The sequence below is a fragment of the Habropoda laboriosa genome, unplaced genomic scaffold, assembly GCF_001263275.1.
Source record: "Habropoda laboriosa isolate 0110345459 unplaced genomic scaffold, ASM126327v1 scaffold84, whole genome shotgun sequence".
NCBI classification, from domain to species: domain Eukaryota; kingdom Metazoa; phylum Arthropoda; class Insecta; order Hymenoptera; family Apidae; genus Habropoda; species Habropoda laboriosa.
Window position 1 is genome coordinate 15,610 of NW_017100202.1, and position 23,489 is coordinate 39,098.

General features: G+C 30.3%; 6 protein-coding genes across 6 annotated transcripts in view; 4 read left to right on the plus strand and 2 right to left on the minus strand.

Annotated features, from left to right (window-relative positions):
- The window catches only part of LOC108570415 (discoidin domain-containing receptor 2-like), a gene marked incomplete at its 5' end in the record, with an annotated part of 15,817 nt that extends 14,271 nt beyond the window's left edge, over positions 1 to 1,546 (plus strand). The window contains 2 exons of the mRNA XM_017932276.1: positions 552 to 693; positions 1,199 to 1,546. Of these exons, the coding sequence (XP_017787765.1) occupies positions 552 to 693; positions 1,199 to 1,546 (490 nt within the window). The remainder of the gene's footprint in view (positions 1 to 551; positions 694 to 1,198) is intronic.
- Positions 1,547 to 8,008: 6,462 nt separating this feature from the next.
- Positions 8,009 to 9,590, plus strand: LOC108570485 (DNA primase large subunit-like). Its single transcript, XM_017932351.1, has 4 exons — positions 8,009 to 8,187; positions 8,328 to 8,596; positions 8,702 to 9,267; positions 9,342 to 9,590. Exons 1-4 carry the CDS (start codon positions 8,009 to 8,011, stop codon positions 9,588 to 9,590), a joined length of 1,263 nt encoding a protein of 420 aa, XP_017787840.1.
- Positions 9,591 to 9,782: 192 nt separating this feature from the next.
- On the minus strand, positions 9,783 to 10,600 carry LOC108570481 (magnesium-dependent phosphatase 1-like). Its single transcript, XM_017932346.1, has 4 exons — positions 10,491 to 10,600; positions 10,342 to 10,396; positions 10,048 to 10,269; positions 9,783 to 9,939 (listed from the first exon to the last, which is right to left on the minus strand). Exons 1-4 carry the CDS (start codon positions 10,534 to 10,536, stop codon positions 9,783 to 9,785), a joined length of 480 nt encoding a protein of 159 aa, XP_017787835.1. The 5' UTR covers positions 10,537 to 10,600.
- A 1,785-nt stretch (positions 10,601 to 12,385) lies between these two features.
- LOC108570464 (polyadenylate-binding protein 2-B) lies at positions 12,386 to 13,577 on the plus strand. Its single transcript, XM_017932328.1, has 6 exons — positions 12,386 to 12,520; positions 12,629 to 12,743; positions 12,859 to 12,926; positions 13,012 to 13,253; positions 13,341 to 13,433; positions 13,506 to 13,577. Exons 1-6 carry the CDS (start codon positions 12,386 to 12,388, stop codon positions 13,537 to 13,539), a joined length of 687 nt encoding a protein of 228 aa, XP_017787817.1. The 3' UTR covers positions 13,540 to 13,577.
- Positions 13,578 to 17,318: 3,741 nt separating this feature from the next.
- On the minus strand, positions 17,319 to 20,935 carry LOC108570457 (protein zyg-11 homolog B-like). Its single transcript, XM_017932320.1, is given in 8 exon segments — positions 17,319 to 17,662; positions 17,813 to 18,149; positions 18,312 to 18,681; positions 18,909 to 19,297; positions 19,562 to 19,707; positions 19,785 to 20,410; positions 20,412 to 20,601; positions 20,760 to 20,935. Coding segments are annotated over 8 exon segments (2,337 nt in total). The 5' UTR covers positions 20,893 to 20,935; the 3' UTR covers positions 17,319 to 17,516.
- Positions 20,936 to 22,373: 1,438 nt separating this feature from the next.
- The window catches only part of LOC108570474 (PP2C-like domain-containing protein CG9801), a 2,075-nt gene continuing 959 nt past the window's right edge, over positions 22,374 to 23,489 (plus strand). The window contains 4 exon segments of the mRNA XM_017932340.1: positions 22,374 to 22,608; positions 22,683 to 22,909; positions 22,982 to 23,178; positions 23,180 to 23,487. Coding sequence (XP_017787829.1) covers positions 22,442 to 22,608; positions 22,683 to 22,909; positions 22,982 to 23,178; positions 23,180 to 23,487 — 899 coding nt within the window. The 5' untranslated portion in view covers positions 22,374 to 22,441.

The window sequence follows — 23,489 nt, forward strand, 5'->3', positions numbered from 1 at the left end:
GCCATGCACAGAATGCGTACGCGTATGCAGATTGGCGGCCGCGCTATGCACCCCACATACCGACGAGCGAGATCGATTTGAACTGTGCCTTTTTCATTCGAAATGAATCGGCCGGAAAAGTATTCGAATTCTCCGGCTGCGCCGAAGTCGAAACTGATTCACGTATCTGCGGCTGGGCCTAGAATCATTCCCAAAGTGTTCTCGATACAACTTTCCCCTTTGCGGTGTACGCAACGAAAAACTCTGCACACCCTTTTAGGATAGGCGAAAGATAGAAACAAAACGTATTTAGGTATCGATCACGTTGCCTTTTGCATCTAAACCAAACGAAATTTTGATAGATGAGACAGCACGAACGGAAACTGTACGGATAACGATCAATCGGTGAATTTAGACGATCGTTTAATAATAACGATAATAATGGTAAAAGCGCTTGATTCGCGATGTTCTGTGCTTCAGGAGTTAATTAAATGGCGTGTATCGCGGAACGTTTATAGAGCAGAACGGGTCGATTCATTGCGTTCATCGATAACGATGATTTTCGATTACAGGAATTGCTTGGTGGGCAAAGCTTATCACATTAAAATCTCGGATTTCGGTACGGACAACGAACTGTACGCATGCGATTATTACAAAGTCGATGGCACGGTGCCCCTGCCGATACGCTGGATGGCCTGGGAATCCATATTCCTGGTAAGCTCCATTTCCCTGATCCGAATAAAATGAGATATACATTGTTTGATGCATGTTTCGCGGCGTTCAGCCGTTTACAAAGTGTCCTGATTCGCGTGCAAACGTAACCAGGTTAAAATCATTCGAAACCCTCTCAAGTTATAAAGGAGTTTCTTTTCTCTTTCAATTCTTTTCAATTTTTTTTTCAATTTCAAACTAACGTCGATCTTAATTTCTACATAGCTCTTTCCCATAATTTTATCTCTGATAATATCAATATGTGTCGTCGGTTTCGAATAGATGAAATAAAACTTCCGTAGCTTTCAATATTCTTTACCATAACTATCGAATCATTTATCACAACAGTCGTGATATCGATACCAACAAAAAAAGGTATCACGTTTTCACAACCGTAGTTGAGTTCGAACTGAAAATTCTTTTTTATCCTAAAATCGATCTCACGACTGATTGAATTCCCATTTAGAATAGAAACAGAGGCCGATAATATCGATTACGATCTTCACAGGGCAAGTACACCACGAAGAGTGACGTATGGGCGTTCGCCGTGACCCTGTGGGAGATCCTGAACCTGGGCAGACGCGTTCCGTACGAGCACTTGTCGAACGAGGAAGTGGTGCAGAGCCTGAGACGATTGCATCGCGCCGCGGATTGTACCGACGCCAGTGGCGAGAACGGCTGCAAAGAGAACGCGGACAACCTTTTCGACAATTTACCGCAACCGACCGCGTGCTCGAAGGATATATACGATCTGATGCTGGACTGTTGGCGTCGCGAGGAAAGCGAGAGGCCAACCTTCCGGGAGATCTCGATGTTCCTGCAGCGGAAGAACCTCGGTTACGCGCCCACGTCCTGATATTGAACGTCCGGCAGAGTCGAGGAACACGTGGTCGTTGGCGGTTGCCACGCGTGCCCGGCTAAGAGACGCTTGAACATGGGCCAAAGGATGCCCGAAGACGCCGTTTATCCTCATTGGATAACCATGAGAACGAAGTTCTGAATTCTTCGAGACGAACGGGGCACAGTATCCTACTAAAGGATCGGATCGAGGTGGAATAAAAAGACATCGAAGAAGTGGATACAACGACAAGGTCCAATCTTGGTTTCTCCGGCAACGAAATCGAACTCTTCTTCGAGCTTCTTCTATTTTTTCTTTTTCTTTTTTTCTCGTATGAAACAACATTGTTCGTTGTTCGTCGAACGGAGCTGAACCGAGAGAGAGAGAGAGAGGATATTTCCGTAGAAACCGTGAAAGACTTTTTAAAAGAGAACGACTGTTAGAGAGACCGACGCTACGAATGAGATCGCAACTCTGTGGTCGTACCGTAGATATTATAAATGGACCGTATATCCGTGTCAAAGTCGAAATAGCAAAGAGATACTCGAGGTTCGTGTGTAACGTCGTATTTACTTAGTACGTAAGTGCGTGAAGTTGAAGAAGTAACGCGCGATCGATCTCGAGACGGAAGCATATTCGACGTGGCTCGTTGTTTAGAGATTAAGACGCGTAGAGGGGGGGATACAAACATGAAACTGTGAATTCGACAATCGAGAGAACGCGAGGCGACCTTTTTCTTCACCGAAGTTACTACTTTGCGTAATAGAGGTTCCGCGCCGGTTGTGAGCGCGCGAACGCGAGGAGGATCGTCTCGAATTGGTTCGAGGATCCGTAATGATCGTCGAAAATTTAGGAGCAATATCGTGTAATCATAATACAGCTGTGAACATTCCTGCATGGATTTAAAGATATAACTAATATCGTCGAGGTAATTAAGAGGATATTCGTTACTTAAGAAATTAGAAGTTACCCTTCTGAAACACGATGTCTTTCCGTTGTAAAGAAACAAAAGAGAAAAAGAAAAAAAAAGGGACAAGAAAAGAAGAAAAAGAAAAGGGAAGACATTCAATCAATGTACGGCAATACGGTAACTAAATATCAAACTCCTTCGTGGGTTGTTAATCGTGTAAGCAAAAAAGAAGGAGAAAAGATTATACATATGAGAACGAGTATGAATGCGTGTGTTTTGTGAACGTGTAGGTGATTTACAATTCATCGTTGCGTAAACTTATCGTAAATGGTAGGGCTTTTGCTTCGTACGATTCGTCGAAGCAAACGAAAACTGCCGAATTTCTTGTGTAATACGTGTATGTATTGTACACGGTAGGGCTCTCATCGCGTTTATGACAAACCGATACGTGAACTAAATTCATCGTAGATATCAATTCTCGGCTTATACATTGACGAATGAAAATCATTGTGTTAAAATTAGGATAACGTTTAAAGAGAAATGTGAAATTATCGATAAATATCATGAAGCAAGTAAGACTTGAGTAATTTTTCCAGCTGAGACTAAGATATATATATGTATATCGAAGATCGTTATTTTGCGTGAGAGCTCGGCGATATCATGTAGTTCGTGAATCATAAAGGAGAATGGTATACATATTTCTCTGTTGAAAGGTGGTGGCTCGCACCATGACTATGACACATCATAATTGTAACTTTATAATGATAGGCGGGATCAATACAAAGACAAAGAAAAGCACTAGTATATTGTACATATAGACGTACATCGAGAGGTAAGAAACGTTTATCACTGCGTTAACGCGAACGAGACGACGAGATTAGCAGCGTGTGCGTGCAATTCGAATATCGTCTTTGGAACCGTGTTCCTTTTCTGTCCCTGTTGGAACGAAATTTCGTTGAAACACTAACGAAACAGATTGTTCTTATATAGGGATGGAACAGAATTTTTTGACGCGAAGTTCAGAACGTTATCGACATATCGGAGCCTTCGGTTTCATAACGAAACGAAGGGTGAAGGGACGAGAGAACGACGAGTTTGTAAGATTTCCAAGTCAAATGTTCGTTTAGCGATGCTAATTCTCACGACATTCAACTAATTAATCATTCGACTCGTTATGTTCCATGTATTTATACCAGATGAATACTATTAATAGCATTCGCAATATCTAGTAAGTAGGTGATGTTACCGTTATAACATTAAAAATACTATTTATATATCTTAATGTAACGCCGCGTAAGGAGTAGATATATCAGAGACATAGCCATTCGTATATAAATCGTACATGCGTTGAATTTAAACGTAACAAAGATCGCTTCTCTGTCGTTGAACACTTTCGAAATTTCGAAGAAAAAACGAACGACGAAAGAAAAGGGTAAGAAAAATGTACGAGACAAACGAGATCGCGATGTGAATTCAAATCAGCATAGTTAATTTTATGAAATTATTCGTAACGAGAAAAAAATAAAAGAAATATTAAGGAACGTTGTTCTCCGTATTGTTAACGTAGGACGATTTAACAGTGTAGAATTTTATACTGACATCAGGCACTTCGTTGAGATAGAGATTCACAAGAGTTCATAGTTGTCACTTCGTTAGGTGTTAAAGAAGAGAAAAAAAGAAAGAAAAAAAAAGAAGAAAATAATTGAAAAGAAACTGCCCGTCACTCGCGAGTAACATTAGAAAAACGAATCATAGTTGCGTTTAGATTCATCGATATAAGCATATTGCTGCCTTTGGCTGTATCGTTGCCCCCTACTGCTAACGAGTAACTCACTTGTCTACTCATGTGATAATTTAGTATATCTCTGCGTACCTACCTGTACCTACACCGGTTCGGAAATCTCAGTAGTGAAAAGGATTATTTGTCTTTACGCTGCGTTTCTATCTCAATTCGTCAACTGACAGAACTATCTTTATTCGTAGAAAACAAAAATGAATATCAAGCGATAGATTTTCAAAAAATAATAGAAATTAGTGAAAGAATCATCTCAGTCTTGTAAAAGATCACATAGATTTGCTGCTGATTGGATCAGCACACATTACCTTTCCCTTTATTTGAACGTTTAACCTACCTGTGCATTATTTCAATAGCTTGTCACTCTTTTCAACGCTTGTTAAAAGTTATTAAATAAGAAAGAGCATTCAAGCACTGGGAATAGAGACGAAAAGAGAACGTAATCTTTTAAGTTTCGCACAGTGCAGCGAATTTTTTCTTTCGTTTCTCTTCTTTCTTTCGGAAAGATGTTCTGTCGGTAGATGTTCTCCATCATTATTACAACGATCGCTTGAAAAAAAAAAAAAAAAAAAAAAAAAAACACTCGTTTCAACGAACCTAATGTTTCATGAACGTCGCCTCGGTTCGTGAGCTCTACGTTGATTTCGACGATCCCAGTTAACGGGGTGAATTGGCAATCGGTCGAATTTTCTGTAAAGCGAAAGCGTTTTACTCTTTTATTTCAATTAGAAGAATGTTTTGCGACAAGTGTACGATCGACAATCACGCTTAAGCCTCAAGGCTTCCTGGATTGTTCAATCTTCGATGTTAGTGCTATTGCAAACGGTATTGACAGTGAGAAGCGAATTGCGAAACAAGTGGAATTGCCGTTTCGTTCCGATTTTCTCCTTAGAATTTTGCAATCGTGTCCACCGCAAATTTTACACACGACTTTGCAAAATATTCTCGTTTATTTTACACGATGCACCTGTTCACAAGTATACGTTTTGCATGATACGAAGTAACACAAATTTTCTACACACAGGGTGTTTCTACGTTGTTGCCTTGCAGAATGAAGAAAATATTCGAAAAAGAAACTAGTCGTCCTTCTATACAAGATATTTATGGGAAGACTTGAACAAACTTAACTTCGGTATTTTAAAAAAAAATACTCAACACAGATTATATTTATCGTACACCGAAGTGGGGAAATTACGTGTAACTTCGACAGGATTAATTTACGTATCTACGTTTACTGAATGTTTCTTGTTTATTTTTATCAGCGAAGCCACAGCCTCCCAAAATTCAAGACCCTTTTCGCTGTAAGTGTTGAAAAACTTATCGCGAGTATCATGTAAAACGAACTTTCCATGGATTTGATTCTTTCGAGCAAATTTCTTTGCAATTGTGAAAGGGCAACATTAACTGTGGGACTTATTGAATCTGATTTCCGGCACACCCGATTGTTAATCCGACGTGGAATTGAGAGAAATGTAGAGGTAATCGCGGAAGACTGTGGAGAGCTCACCTAGCTATATCTTCTATTCAGGCACGGGCAATCTCTGGCTTTTTCACTATAGCATACTGCCGTACTATTCAACGTTCGGTTTTAAAATCGAGCAATTTTTTGTTCCACGTTCTTCTCTTCGTGAAACGATAAGTTAAAGAAAAACACGAAGAATTAATTACATCGCGATATGTTGCTTAAAAAATTATTTTGTAGCGACTTTACTCTTTTCCGTGGCTTTTACTTTAATATAAAACGATATATCGTAGTCCTTTCTTTTTCTTATTTTTTTATTTTTATCGAAAAGAACGAAAAAGCGTTATAAACTTTTAATAATCAATGTTCGTCGTCGGGTAGCATCACGATAAAATTTGATGCTGACCGGTAGATGTTCTTCCCGGCAACGAAAAGAAAGAAAGAAAAATTAAACGTAATATTACAGAATCTGTAAATATCGCATTCCAGAAACCTGGCAAAAGTGAAACTTTCATCTGGATACTTATCATTATTAACATGTTAAAAAAAAAAAGAGGGAAAAGGAGATAGAAGGAAAGGGAGAGAAAACCTGCTAATAGGCCGTGAAAGGTTGCCTAGGCCTGCTCTACGCTATTAAACCTTAATCGTTATAGTCACAAAATTATTTTGTACTAAGAACTGTTTATAATTTTGTATCTAATCTCTGTAAATACCAAGCAGATTGTCTATGGCTAATAAAGCTTAAACAAAATCGATATAAGTAGAAAAATTTCACAGGAGGACTGGTAATATACCAATGTACAACGATCTAGGAATTATTTGTACTATACAGGTGACAATTTAAGGGACAAATCATAAAAGTATACATGTTACTCGATAGCCACACATGTGTATAGGGTACTCCATTACATATTTATTCTGAAATTCCAAACGAGAATAATTATTTTTAGCTATGAGAAAATAATTGTTTCACTTCGTTGTAAATTATGAACGAATTACATAAAATATGGTATAAAACGCAAAGATATAATAAATGCTCCTAAAGTTGCTTATCGTGCTTGATCAATGAGAAAAATTATTTTCTTCTCGTGTACTTTCAGTTCAATCAAATACGCTAACAATTAATTTACATGTAAAGAAAGGCTTGTCAAGGAATTTTAGAAGAAAATATTTTGGCTCTTGGAAAACCCTGTACAATATTAAGGTGTAGAATCCAACTAGTCATTTATGACAGATAACAACTAAAATAAATCTTTTCCAAAAAGAATACGACAACGGAAAAACGTATTGTTCTGAATTATATTTCCGTTTTAAAAAGGAAGAAGCAATTAGAATGTTCACACTCTAAAAATAAATGTTTTCACATCCGTATTTAAAATAATTTTCTTCTAATTTGTTTTCGATTATAATTGTACATTTGTACGCTGTTATGAATGAAACATAATTGTCAGCTATTGTATTACTTTTATTTCTATCTATCTGTGCAAACTATCACTTAAACGCTCTTGACGGTAAGCTAAGTCTCGCGCAAGTTAATTCTATTCGTATATCTTATATATATGTCTCGATAAAGGCGGAAGTACACGTTGTAAGTTCAAGTACGCGGGAAGCACAACGATAAAACCTATTTGTATCGAACAGTCAAATGAAACGATATTACACATTTCAATGAAAATCTATGATTTAATGGAGTTCTTACTTTTCCCTTTCTATATTAAACAAACATAAAGCATATGCAAAACAAAATTACCTTATTATCCTCCAACTTATGTTACTAAAAGTTTGAATACAATTTACATTACATATTGCGTTAGTTCCCGCCAAAAGAATAAGTGTTCCTAAAAGTATATTCTACTACACATCGCATGGTTAATAATGTAGAATCCATATAATTAAATTTTACGCGACCTATATGATCCTTTAAGTAAATACCATAAAGTGAATTAAAAATGGTTTTGAATATGGTTAAACAATACAGAACATTTAAATTTATTAATTACAAAAATACTATTAAATATTTACTTGAAATATTAAAATGCCACTTTGAAAGGATTAATGTGACAAAATAACCAACAAAATACAATCATGATTTATTTTCTTACGTATGATACAAATGAATAATAAAAATGTATTAAATATTAAAACATCATACTAAGTGTAACAAAGAAATAAAGTTATATGTGCCATTCGTTCCTAATCATTTTGATATACAGTTGATCATTGCAGTATATTATACATTGACAATTATTAAATTAAAAGTTTGTTAACAGTGTCTGAAAATGCTAATTGCAAAAACAATTATTTATTGGAAAGATGTTTTATATTATAACTCCGTCAGGGCAAGTATCACTTCACGTTTTAGAAAAGTGCGTCTTTGCTAGGTTAGAATATTTACATTTGCTACATGAGGGCAAAGCTCATGAATTTAGTGGTAATTTTGAATATTTATTAGAAAATTCAATCTATGATAAAATTGGACATTTTACATTACGGTAAGTTCTTACATAAATAGTTACAATAAGTGTTTTGTAAAGACATTCCTTTTTTTATTACGCTATTTAACGATCTAATAATTTTTTAACGAATAACTAAATTATTAAAGTTAATTTCGTAATTAATATAATTATTTTAGATTATTAGCATCGGTGTCACAAGATCTATGTAATTATTGGATTACTAGGGAAATATTATTATTTGAAACTAGGTTAAATTATATTTTACCTCGACAGTTACATAGATTATTCAGAAGCATCTTGCGTCAACTAAGATTACTCTCAGATAAAGAAAAATTGATTAACAGAACATTAATTGACATATGTAGTTTGTTTTCAAAATTATATGTTTTTAATCACCTTGTATCAAAAGATCATTCAAAAGATTGTAATCTTTTCGTAACTAAAGGTATGTATAATGTTCTATATATATATATATGCCTATTTACAAATAAATGAAATAATTTTAATAACTTCATCCATTTAAAAATTACATTTATTTTAAACTTTCAAGTGAGATATGAACTAGTACCAGATTTAATCAAGGAAAGAAAATTAGATTTGAATGCAGGATATGCTATTGTATACTGCTCGAAATGGAAAAATATATTAACGTCGTTGTTTTCCACTTATATGACCAAAGAATTATCATGCATAAAATCAAAAGCACAATATACAATAAATCATGATACCAGACTTGATTATTTGTATCACAAGGTTCATTGTAAAATATTTCAAGTAAATCATGTATATGGACATATAACTAGAGAAAATATAGATATAGAAGTAAAATATTTTCCACCTTGTATGCAACATTTACATACAAAACTACGGAATACACATAGACTTAGCCATTATGCTCGTTTGTATTATAGTCTGTTCTTAAAAGATGGTGGAATGCATTTAGAAGATGCTGTGAATTATTGGAAGGAAGAATATTCCAAACCCCATTCCTGTTCTTCTATTTGCTCACATAATTGGCAATCAAATGAAAAAAAATTTATATACAGTATTAGGCATCTTTATGGTTTAGAAGGATCTAGAAGAAATTACAAGTCACCCACTTGTAATTCAATGTGTGTAAGTAAAACTTTTTTATACCATAAAATTCCAATATTTAATTCAAACAGATTTTTTTTTTAATATGTTATTAGATGAATATATCAAGTCCTATGTATGAAGGAGGATGTCCATTTAAACATTTTGATATAAATACTTTGAAAAGTCTTTTATGCTTGTCATTATCAGATGATAAAGTAACAGAACTATTGCACACTATATCTTCTGACAATCCTCAAATTGCTTGTGCTGAATTTTTCAAAATACTAAATCAATACAGTAACAATGATATTGTTATCAGTAGTCCTTTACAATATTATTTAACAATGATTAATCAAATTTAAGTGCATGAAATAAAAATTATTCTTAAGAACATATAATTAATTTTGTATTTATATTACTCAAGATTTCAAATGACATAATTTTTATTACATATAGTATTTTAACATACAATGTTATATTACATAATACTGTATTGCATAAAAATTAAAAATAATATTTAATTTGCTACATAAATTTTCCTAAAACCATAAATATTAAAAATTTTTTAAAGCATTTTCCACAAGTGCAACAGTTACACCACTTTGTACAAATATACAAGTAACACCAAGTCTACCTACATCAGCAATATTTCTTTGTTCGTCATCAAAAAATATCATGTTTTTGTAATCAACACCAGATGCTGCTTGAATTCTGTTAAAGAAATAATTCATCCCAAATTTTTATTATAAAAGTAGAAATAAATAAAGTTATTTGAAATCAAAGTTAACAGATTTTTAACTAGATTTTATTAAAACTTACTTAGAAAAATGAGTTAATTTACTTCCTGGATAAATTTCTTTATATTTGAAATATTTCTCCCAGTTAAACAGATTTAATAACTGTTTAGCACCTTGGATTTCTGATGTACGAGATGCAACACCAAGCTCATACCCTTCTTCTGATAAATGCTTTAAAACTTCAGGTACTTCTTTATAATATCTTATAGTTTGACCATCAAAATCCACTACATTACTTCCTTTCCTTAAACAGTTTCAATAGAAATTTGTATTTCTATAATCAGGAAATATTAAAATTATACTGTTTAAAACTTACTTTTTGAAAGGTGGAGTAACATTAGTATCAACCCAAAATGGCCACAAAGTGTAATCTGAAATTTAATTAAATTACTACTCTATTTATTTCATATTTAATTTATATAATGAAAAGATAAATAACATTTCCTAAAAGGAACAGTTTTTAACCTAAATCAAAAATAATTATTTTTGGTTTCCGGTTTGTTTGACACATTTTTGATTTAAGCCTTTATTGTCTATAACCTTAAAGTAGTGTTAATTAACCCACTGTCAGTCTAGTGAAAAATTTTACCAAATGAAAGAAACGTAAACGTTTATAATACGATATGTAAAACAAAATTCGTCATTTTATATAAATGTTACTATAACGTTGTCGAAACTGACAAATGTAAAACTCGCCAGGACTAACCGTGAGTTATATTAGTTCTATAAAAAGTTATACTATTTTATAATTTGTGTGCATACATTTACAATATAATTTCTGTTTCAAATTGAAAATGATAACACGTTGTTTCTACATAATTCCGTATGTAAAAACCGTTTAAAAATATACTAAAAAGTAGTACTAAAACAGTACTATGCCAATGTAGTAACAGTAGTAGAAGAAATTATTTCCCGTTCAATAAGGTTAAAAAAAAGTTTATCATCTATAAGTAAACTATATAATGTTATTTAAATTTCATTTTATACTTTTTGTAAAAAATTTTCGAAAGTACTTAAATTTTCATGTACGCGAAAATTTGGATTTCTTCAAGTAACCAATAACATTAAATTCCTATATTTCGTTGCGACCAATCATAAATTGAATGCATGTTAAGGCGATTTTCTAATTTATGTAAACCTTAAATTTTGTTCATCCTGTTCGGTGGTAGCGTCAATCTCGTTTAGCGAGTTTGTAGAACATCGTGAAGTGTTGATTGAAAATAATTATTAAATTTATCATAAAATTATTATTTTAGATAGTAGAAACATCTGAAGGTATACACGTACGTTGTATTTTTTTTGTACAATTAACAGTAATAAGTATTAATGCTCTTTGTACATTATAAAGATTACGAACGTATAATTTTGTTCCATTGCACGTTATTAGTGTTGTTTTTATCAAATTATATGGGTGCTTAAATCAATTATAGCCGGCTTTGTATATCAGTATTAAAGAGTATACTATGATTACGTTAATTTTACAAGAATAATATAATTTCTTATATGTTACTAAGATTGACTTTAATAAATTATATTATTAATTGAAGTAATTTTTTAATATTTGTAAGTGCACTATTCGGCATTTTTAGTTCATATTTCTGTCTTAGTTGTGAAATATACTTAATTGCAGTAGCTTTCAATAGTTTTTAAGTAATAGCCAAATGCTTTAGTTATTTCTTTTTTAATATTGGATTTTATTTAAACATTTTCCTAAGCTATATTTTGTATATTCGTTAATAATAGTGATTCTGCATTTATATATCCAAGGTGCCTCAAATTTTTTCCTGACAAACTTTGCTGCTATGTTCTATGGGTATAAATAAGAAAAAAATGTTATATAAACATAGGTCTTTTGAAGCTTTATTAAAATGTTATAACAAAAATACAAAATGTGAAGGAAACGGTAACAAATTTGCACTTACTATGATACAACACAAGAATGGTATTTGAAGAAATTACATTCATCATCTTCAATGAGTTCAGATAATAAATACATCTCACCTAAACAGATTAGATGTAATTATTCCTGATATATTCCTACTTTGTATCATAGTACTTGTAAATCTGTTATCATTCCATTCATATTTCATATTTTTGTTATAATATTTTAATAAAACTTCAAATACCTATGTTTATATAACCTTTTTCTTATTTATACCCATAGAACATGCTGACAAAGTTTGACCAACAAAATCTGAGACACCTTGTATAAATTTCTGAAATATGTGATCCTGCATTTAGTAATGATGCTTACTTTATTTGCTCATATATATGTGTATATGTAAATATATATATATATATTTTTTTTTAATCCTACTAAAGTGTTGTGCACAATAAATATAATATCTTGTATTACAGAAATGTCTGAATCGGATCTTTTAACTACTGATCATATTGACGGTCTAGATGGTCTCGAAAATGGTCAAGATGGAGATGCTATTATGCAGTGTGATGGAGTAAAACGAGAATTAAGTGAAGCAAATATTGATGATCCGGTATTTTGTTTAATTTTGTTATATATTTTATATACAATTAATAAATACATGTTGTTACATGTTTTTTTATATTATTATCTTATGTGAAATTTATCTCTTGTGTTACAGGAATTAGAAGCTATTAAAGCTCGTGTTAGAGAAATGGAAGAAGAAGCAGAAAAATTAAAACAGTTGCAATCTGAAGTGGACAAACAGATGAATATGGGTAGTCCACCTGGAATAAGTAAGATATAGATTGCATTAATTTCTTGTATAATTAATAATTAATATTATGATTCTTTTACATAAATTTTTGTATATAAAAGTGTTTTATATAATACTGTTTTCTTACCTTTCAGCAAGTCCATTAAATATGTCACTTGAAGACAAAATGGAAGTTGATAATAGATCCATCTATGTTGGTAATGTAAGTTACTATTTTGTTTAAATTGCAATAAGTATTTATTGTTTTAGTTGATTAAACAAGTAATATTAAATTTGCAAAATTAAAGGTTGATTATGGCGCTACAGCAGAGGAATTGGAGCAACATTTTCATGGTTGTGGCAGTGTTAATAGAGTAACAATATTGTGCAATAAATTTGATGGACATCCCAAAGGTTTTGCTTACATAGAGTTTGCAGAACGTGATTCTGTACAAACAGCTATGGCTATGGATGAATCTATGTTTAGAGGGCGTCAAATTAAAGTAATGCCTAAAAGAACAAATAGACCTGGACTGTCAGTGACAAACAGGTGCTTGAGAAATATATTGTATTTAATATGTTTTATGTGTAATGTTACTTAGGGACAATAAACACAATATGTTTAAATAATTTTTAGGGGACCACGAGGAGCACGAGGCTACCGAGGTATAGCCAGAGGAATCATACGTGGTAGTGCATATTTCGGATATAGACCTACAAGGAGACCTAGGTATTTTTTACAATTCAACACATCTTCAATTTCAACAATTCGAAATTTTTTTTAAGATTTTTTTGTATATAGGAGTTACAGACGAGGTTACTACATGCCGTATTGACCGTTTTAAAGAATTGTACTGCAATTTTACGAATTCAGGTAAGTTTTTACATTATTGTGGTTTATATTATAATTTATTCTTTTTTTTTTTGTGATTGTTCAAACATAAAATATCTGATGAAAGCATAATCAATAACTTTTTATATATGTTAAACATGCGTATTCGAAATACATTTTGCATTATGCAGTTGCTGCAACATTAGAGATCTGTTGGTTTGGACAATCAATTTATGTATTATAGTATGTCACATTTATAGGAAAAGCTGGTGAAGTATTGATTCTCAGAAGTAGTATTATTGCAAAATTAGAAATAGATAAATAATTAAATAAAAAATTACCATAATATTCACTAGCTATTCCTGAATGAATGTAAAGTTATTATTTTTTCAGTGTCAGTTATTGTATGTACTAGATCATTGTCTTAATATTCTGATGTATCTATATGATTTAATTTAAAAAGTTATACATTTTGATGTTATCATTTAAAATTGAAAATATTAAAAAATATCCATTTATTTTCTGCAGTGGATATTATGAAATTCATATCTAGATACATTGGCTTTCTTAGGAAATATTATACTTTGTGCTCTAAATTTTCATTCAGTTTTAACACTTGGTCATATTTTAAATGTTATTCACAATGTAACACCTATGTTGAAATAATACATTTATAGAGTTGTACATGTATACATAACTTTGTATTTTAACTGTACTTTACAGAGAAGTATAATTATATAACAATTTGCTGTTTCGTAAATTTTGCAGATATAAATATTTTGTGATATTTTTAAGTTACATAATAATTGGTGTTCAAATATTATAGAGTATGGCCACGTGCACTGTAACATTAGATATTGTAAGTTTTTGTGCATATCTTATTTATAGGTTACACAAAACTTACATATTTATATGAACACGCATTACACTATCATGCAGCTAAGGTATTTAAGTAAATTCTTATGATATGTCCACAGAAAAAAAAACTGATACGATGGGAAAAAAAAAGAGAAAGAAAAAACCTCATGTCAAAAGAAAAAAAAAAGATTGGACAAAGATGGGCACAATTAATCATATTTGATTTAATAAATCTTCATATGAAAATTATAAATGTAGATCAGCGATAATTTGCTATTGCAGTTCAATTATGTTTTTACTTAATTAAAAATGAATTTCAATCAATTCCGTAGTATCAGCCTTTATTAGTTTCCAAGAACTTCAGTTTATTTAGATTACAAAAATATATAAATCATTGGAATGTTAATAATATTATATTAATATATATTTAAAAAATGCACTGAATGGGTGTGTATACATACACACGCGTGCATCTACACATATACACATACACACAAATATATATATATATAACTATAAATATTAAATATTATTTTAGCACAAAAAACTGTAATCATTAACCTGTTATGCATTTTGAACAAAATTTACATTTGTATCTTGAGTTATTATAAAATAAAAAATGTGTCATTCCTTTTTATGCATATCTAAATAATTGTAAGGTACCATCGTTTGTAACTTATAATGCTTTTCTCTTTGTAATTATTTCTTCAACTTACCACAACTTGAGTACTAATTTCTTAACAATCACTGTAGAATATTTTCGAAAATATAATCATTTTTGCATTTTTATGACTGGCATGTTAATATTTATAATAAGATTAACATATTTTTCTCATTTGTTAAAATAATAATTCAGTTGAACTTTAATGAAATATTAAATTTACATTTGCATTTAAAATGATATATTTTTTCCAATTTAAACCAACGTAATATATAAAAAGGATCACCGATTTTAAATGACATAAAACTAATTGTGACTGTTAATAAGGATGATAATGGCATTAAATATATTAAGATAATATTAAATTGTACACAAAGAGGACAATTTTTGTAGTATACGCGATATGAAAAAAAGTATATTAGCGGTTTAGAAAATGATTTTAACAAATTATAATATAGCAATAATAATTTTAGAAATATTTTTGGTATAATATAAAGGCTGATATAATTGTGACTAACATCATGTTCACAATGCGGCAATCTAAGTATTGTTATTACAGTATAGTTTTAATATATTCGTAATAACTATGTAGCAATGTCTATTCAATGATTTCAAATTTCTTAGTTCTATAAGCTTATATTCAAGACTATATTTCAGACATGAAATAAAAAGAATTGAACTGCAATGTAAATATCTAGAGTAAATACCACATTACTATAATTTATAGTAACTTTTGTATGCACAGTAAGTGAAAGTTGCGAAACTTATAAATTGTTATAACTTCTATAAAAAATGACATATATTAATACTAATATATGCAACTTTCATTTATTTATTACTAACTATACATCCTCAATTTTATCTCAAACATATTGCTACTAATTTGTAAGATGCGTGTAAAATGTTTTTGAACTATTAATCCATTGTGCTATGATGTTAGGAGGAGAGCCAAGTTTCCACACATTAATAATCGAACCACATTTCGTAACGTTACTTCCATGTCGCTAAGTATTTTGCAGGTGCAGTGCAGCATCAGCATCAATTGAGTGATAATCATACAAATTTCATGAACAGTTTTTACGTTCCATTAAAAAAAGAAATAAAGAAAGAAAAGAGAAAATAATTAAGATATAAGTGTAACATATAAATGTAACATGATTGGGTGGTCAATAAAGATTTTCTTGGCTTAAAAATCACATATTGAATGTTTTATTGGGTTCATATATATTCATATTATTATTATAAGGAATGGGTTAAATAAAATTAACTTCGGGAGATTAGTGATTTGCGTTTATTAACATTCAGTAGCATTTAAATCGCCATTTTTACATTTCAGATCAACAGTTAATGTTATCAGAAGGATAAATTTTGTTCATACAAATTAATACTATTTTAGTAATAGATATAATCAGAATATTGTTATATTTGTTTTATTAGAAATTTGTATTTCTTTATATCTCTGAAGGCATGTAAATGCACAATTAATCTCTAAAGATTCCTCAATTAATGGAAAGGTGTAGGTGTTAACAGAAGAAATTGAAGACCTGAATACAAAATATTAAAAGTATAACACAACAAAATATTTACTACTGTATTTCATAATGATTACATAATAATGCAAACAAATTAATGTCTGAAGCATATTATATTTATAAGATCCTAGTCTAATAATCGTTTTTTTCACATTATTAACGATAACATTCAGTTGCGAGTTATATAGTATATACTGATTTTTTAATAACACGTCTAACATTATTACTCCTTTTAACGACAGCAAGATTAACGGTAGTAATCTTAGAAAAAATAAAAATACTTCAAACATGTCAGTAAATCATATAAATTTTGCAACAACATACTTAATTACTGAATTTATTAGACTAGAACCTTAAATATTAATTATATTTTGTAACTTTATAATATTAAACGATATAGTTCATAATAGATATTTAAATTAATTCTCCAAACGTTAGCACTTACTCATTAATTTTTTTTTTTTCTTTTTTCAATTCATTAAACCACTTTAAAACATTACAAATATTAGACATAATGCAGTTAACAATTAAAAATATAATAATAATATTAGAACATTAAAAATTTGTCTCATCTAAGCTCAATGTATATCTTCAAATATTTAATTGTATTTTTGTATAGTAATCAGGTTTTAAACGTAACTTATACTATGTATTCAACATACTTTTGAGTATGAGGTCTATGCATAATATATTTTATGATACACAGAGTTACTTTTCATAATTCAGGTCCTCAATTTAAATCTATAGAGTTTAATAGCAATATCCTGGACTTGTATCATTTCAGTCCTCTTTTGATAAATATCCGTGTTCACATAACAGTTTTAATTATTTGGTCTAAAGAACAGGATATAAGATTGCATTGAGATAAACATTGACTAGTATACCAACTTCGTGGTACGCAAATTTTGTTTTGGAAGGCAATAGTGATCGTTAAGAATTTAATCCAAGTGTTTCAAGAATTGATTGACATAAACTTTGCAAATTTGGTTTTGTTGTATTTTCTGTATGCGTACTTTCCAGGTATTTTAATATCTCCACAACACGTTCTTTGATTAACATACTGCAGTATCGTTTTGCTACAAAATTGTAATAGTGCAAACATAAGTTAACATGTGAACAATATTTTTGTTATTGAATTATTCTACGATTATTTGTAATATTATATTATTTTAAATATTTATTCAAAGGAATTATGTTTCATGCGTAAAAAATATTTTTATACTTACGATTTTTTGTGCATACATGATGTATTGCCCAAGCTGCCCAAAGTTGAACGGGGTACGCATCGAAACAACGCAGAAGTGGAAAAAATGGTTGAAAACTTCTATATGCAACCATTTCTCCTTGCGGTGTTTGCCAATGAGTTACAGTATGAGCTAATTGTTCTAATAATTCATCTCTACTTATTAGTGATGATATAACCCATGCACATGGACCATCACTAAGCAAATGTGCGGCAATACCTGCTGCGAAATAAGATACATCAATGTGTGTAGATGTTAACAACACAGAAAGCATGGAGATGAATCTAGGTTGCAGGAGTCTTGGTCTTAAATGAACCACCTACAATGAGTCACAAAATATAGTCAATTATATTAACTGCATTCATGATTATTAATTATATTACATAAAGAATAATTATTTATACAATAATTAAGGCTAAATTTACTAAATTAAGGTAATTAAATTTAATACTTTATTTGTTTTAATTTATAAAATACAAACCTCTGCTATATTATTTAATAGACCAAGTACTTTAGTTTCAACACTGGATTCTCCTTGAAAGCTTTCCAGCACTTTAAGAAATAACTCCATTCCACCTTCATAGAGAAAGACTTCACATGTTGTAGCACTTTCATCAGTTAAATTCCATAAAGCACTTAATGTAAATTTCATTGTTATATCTACTGATTTAGATTCAACTTTAGACCTAACCATTGCTAGCAATTTGGACATATACTGAGGTTGAGCACCAAGCATAGATGTTTCTACAGTTGATATTTTTGCTGCTAATATTGAGCAAATAGCAACTGACATACGATTCATTGATGGTTCATTGAAAGTTGATAAAGAATTTAGCACTAATCTTGCACATCTATACAAATGAAAAATAATTTAATTATAAAGTATTGTTATAGATTTAAATGGTGCATTAAAAGTTGAATATAATTATACATTAGTAAATATATAATATTAAACATAAATAAAGTAGAATAGTGACAAAAGTGACAAGAAGTGACAAAATTTGTTACATTCATAGTTTCACTGAAATAAAATATGTTAAATTAAAATACACATATTAATTTTATAAATCTGAAATACCTGTATTTGTCAAAAGCAACGTCCTGCAGAATTCTATCACTACATAAAATCAATAATGTATTCATCTGAAGTCTGTAGTTAGCTGGATAAGATTCCATTGCTATCATTGTTAGTTCAACAACTTGTTTAAGTATTGATGGGTGAATCACGATGGCAAATTCACCTTTAGTAAGATTATAAAGACATGCAGTGCATGGCACTTGTACACGAACTTCCTGTGGATGTTCTCTCATTCCAGGTAATACTAACTTTATAACGTCAACCCGTGGTTCAAGAAAATTGTGTGTTAAACGGAATAAATTAAATAAACATTTTTCAAGATAAAGCGGTCTGCATGTATACCTTCTGAGAGCTTCTAAAATTTGAGATTCTGATGCTGTACCACTAACCTAAAGTGAAGATAAATATTTTACAGTGTTATTTTCAAACATTTCTACTTGCAAAGATACATTTCTGATTTATATAGTAATATAGATATTATTTATTTTATGCAAAACAAAAAGTACAATATATTATTGCGGTAGCTTTTTCAGAAAATAACTTTTTCTAATTACTTTTATTTTACAATTTTTTGCTTTATAATCAATTGCCACAAATATCACATAGTTATAGTTAGTAATTGTTTATTTATACAGTATTTTAGTACTACTTACAACAAGTTCAGACCTATAATCTTCATTTGTTCGAGTTATTAAACTGTCAACATAACAAGCATCTGTACTTACAAGTCCCAAAAACCTCAAATATGGATGAGCTTTAATAAATTCTTTTAAATCTTTTGGATCTATATCACCCTTACCTATGTTAAATGTTAACACAGAAAAGATTATATATTATATAGAAACAAATAAAAATAATAAACTATGTGATACTTACCAGATAAATCTAAATTAGTTAGATATGGCATACAATGTACAGCTTTCAAAAAGTCTGTTATTTTTGGTTTTGCAGGCCCTAACACAGAGTTAAGAGCATGCATATCTTTTTCATCTGAAATATCTAAGTTTCTTAGTTCATTTAGTTCCAATAATACTGAGATTAAATTTGCACTTTCATCTATTTTTAAATTATACATATTAAGAGTTTTTAGACGGTTTTTACACTTTTTTAGTGGTGTTATATCATCAACCTTTGTACATGAAATATCTAAACTTTCTAGAAGAGGAAGATCTTCAACAACTATTTCCAAACCATGTTTATTAAATTCTGTTCCTGATACATTTAATGTATGCAGTGCCCTCAATTTGCTTAATGTTACAATGACGCAATACCTGTTACAAAATACACAAACTATTCATAAATGAAACATTTTATTTATTTATAAATATAATAAATTAAGATTTTGTACACTCCAGTCACCTAAACAACTTATCAGGTCATTGACAGTTATTTTTAACCCATTTACAACCAGATGTATCACTTTATGTTGTTTTAAAACTTTTAACCCCTTTGCTGATAATGCAGATGCATCTTTTAGTCGCACATGTCTATGAAAAATCATCATCAGACAAAGTTTTCTTCTCACACAAGTTAGACAATAATTGTTCCGAAATTTCAGCAGGTAAAAAAGCATCTGAATGTCTAAAACTAAGTCTTGTTGCTGAACTTGATGACCCATCATTAGATGCCCTAGCTGTTGTTGCACCCAAAATATCTGTATTATTATTATGTACTGATGAATTAACTTGCTGATCTAAAAATTTTATACTTTACAACAAATTATTATATTAAAATGACTTTTACTAACTGTACTGGATAGTTAAACTCACTTAAGAACAAAGTAAAATATAACTAAAGTACAAGATAATCTAAGAAATATTTTTTTAAATTATAATAAATAATAATACTTACTACAAGTACTTGCATCTGGTGAATTAGGGGAATGTTCTCCCGTATCACCAAGGTGTACTTCACATAAACCCAAAACATTGTTACAGATGAAATCAATGCAAACCTCACGGAGGCTTCTCGGAGACTCAAACATTTTATGTTCTTATTTACACACAACTATTCTTCCTGTATTTCCTTTATTGCTCTTTAAATATTTAATTATTTCAAGTGATTTAATATGTATGTCTATACATCTGATACACTATATTTAGAATGTTAACCATTTTAATATTAAATATACACTATACAATTAAATAAACCAACTTTGTTAAATTTTAATACATTTGTCACCCGGAAAAATTAAACCACATGCAATTTAATTCTCTTATGATAACAAAACATTAAAAACATGCTACACCTGTCTCACTTAAAAAATGATTTACAATTGTATACGCGTCGATACCTAAAGGAAATGTCAAAAAGGAACCACGCACATAATTTTATTCCTAGCACACAAGTGACAGAATTTTAAATGATGATTACGTAATGACAAGTCCATAGAATGGAATAAATATTTGTGTCACTATGCATCTAAGCACATTGCGTATAACACGTATTGAAAGGAACCTGTGAAATTGAAAAGTTATTTATTAAATACACCAAACTTCATTACACGAATGTGACATTTTCAAAAAATTACTAAATTATTTTATAAATATATTTGCAAATAGCACTGAAATACAACTATAAAAACAACCGCGGAAAATCGTAGTCTCTCACCTGTGGAGAGAACGCCATATTGACTTGGTAAATGTCAAAACAGATTAAAAAGGATAAGATATAGATGCATATTGTTGAATACACGACATGATTATCAGATATAATGATATATTCAAAGATTAAAACCATCAATTGTAATTTATTTATTCAAATTAATTCTGACAATCGTTCTATGTGATATTTGATGATTTTGAACACACATACCTCAATATCAGGGAAAACTGACATTTTTACTATCCTCATTGAAATAGTTTATTGTATAAAGAATATTTGTATATAAAACTTAGGACATTCCTTAGTAATTAAAGTAACTTTTTCATGCTTAAAGACATAGTGAAGTGAGTGTAAATTCTACTTGTAAGGGAATTCATCGGTTATTGACACATTATCAATATGGCGGTAAAGTGGAAAACGATGTGCTTTTCAGTATGTATTACGATTTCACTCTTGTATAGTAAGAATTTTTTTCAGGTATGATTATAATATTTACATAAAGTCTGTTTAGAAGTACTTGTTGGTAGCGAATTTAATGACCAATTTGCGTTGCAGAATAACAATAGTGTTTGATTCTAAGATTAAAGGATTAAAGGATATCAAAGATATTAATTTAAAATGTAAATTTCCAATTTAAAAAGTTGTACAATTATTACTTTAACCATTCAATCATTTACTGTATTATATTTGCTTTTTCAAGCATACATATAAACATTGTAATTATAAACTCTTAAATTCTTTTGAAATGACAAAATTTAATTTATAATTATAATGTGTATTTTTTTTTCAAGGTTTAAAGAAGAACGTGTTTTTCAAGACAATATTATGGTTTAAATATACCAATATATATTGATAATTTTATAACATCATGTTATATATGTGGTATTGATTGTTGTTTCACTTGTATTCAAATTTAATTTCCTAAAAGAATGCCAAGCTTGCGGAAAAAGGTTGCTGGTTTTATGCGACAACTATCCATTAGTAATTTGGCTGGAGCTGTAGAAAATATAGGCCAAGGGGAACAAACTTTACGTAGTCCTAGATCATTAACTCAAGATTTTACAAGTGGCTGCTTTATTACACGATATCTTGATGGGTAATAATTATTTTGAAATACTTTTTATTAAATAATATTCCAAATACATAATAATGCATGTTTTGTACTTTTAGCTTAGAAACAAAGCAAGAAGGACCAGCAATTGTGCATGGTAGAAATCCAGAAGAATTACCAATAAGGCAGCTTGGAAATTTTCAGGAAGGTACAGATGTATTTGCTGCTCATACTGGTCCAGATAATGGACTTACAGCTGTTAACGTACAACAAAGACATTTAAGTATTAATGATATTGATATAGACTACATTGATATGTTAGATCAAGGTGAACAATATAGAAATAGTAAGTATTAAAGACACTATTAAAGTATGAAATAATAATATATGTGCATGAAAAAAATAATTTTATTTGTAGCATCAACAACAACTCCTACAATTGCTGGTATTGCTGATTGGTTTAATCCTCATGAAATGGCTTATGGAATTGCTACTACATTATATGAAAAAAATCCTACAAATAACACAAATAATGGGGAACCAATAGCAGATTGTTTTGGTATTGTAGCAAGATCAAATTCAGCTATTTTAGCACTTGCTGATGGTGTTAATTGGGGTATGATAAAAAATAGGTACCAAAGCAAGTATTGCAGCCAGATCTGCAGTACATGGAAGTATAGAATACTTAAATAAAGCACTTTTCTGCCCTTCAATTAACGGTGAAATGACTACAACGAAAGACGTTTTTATAGCACTACTTCGTTCATTCCACGCTGCACATTCGTTAATTTTGCAAGAACAAGGAATGCTTACAACATTAACTGTGTGTGCAGTTCTTCCACTGCCAAATTCAGATTCTAATACAGAACAAAATAAATATATAGCATGTACCTGTAACGTTGGTGACAGTTTAGCCTATGTGTATT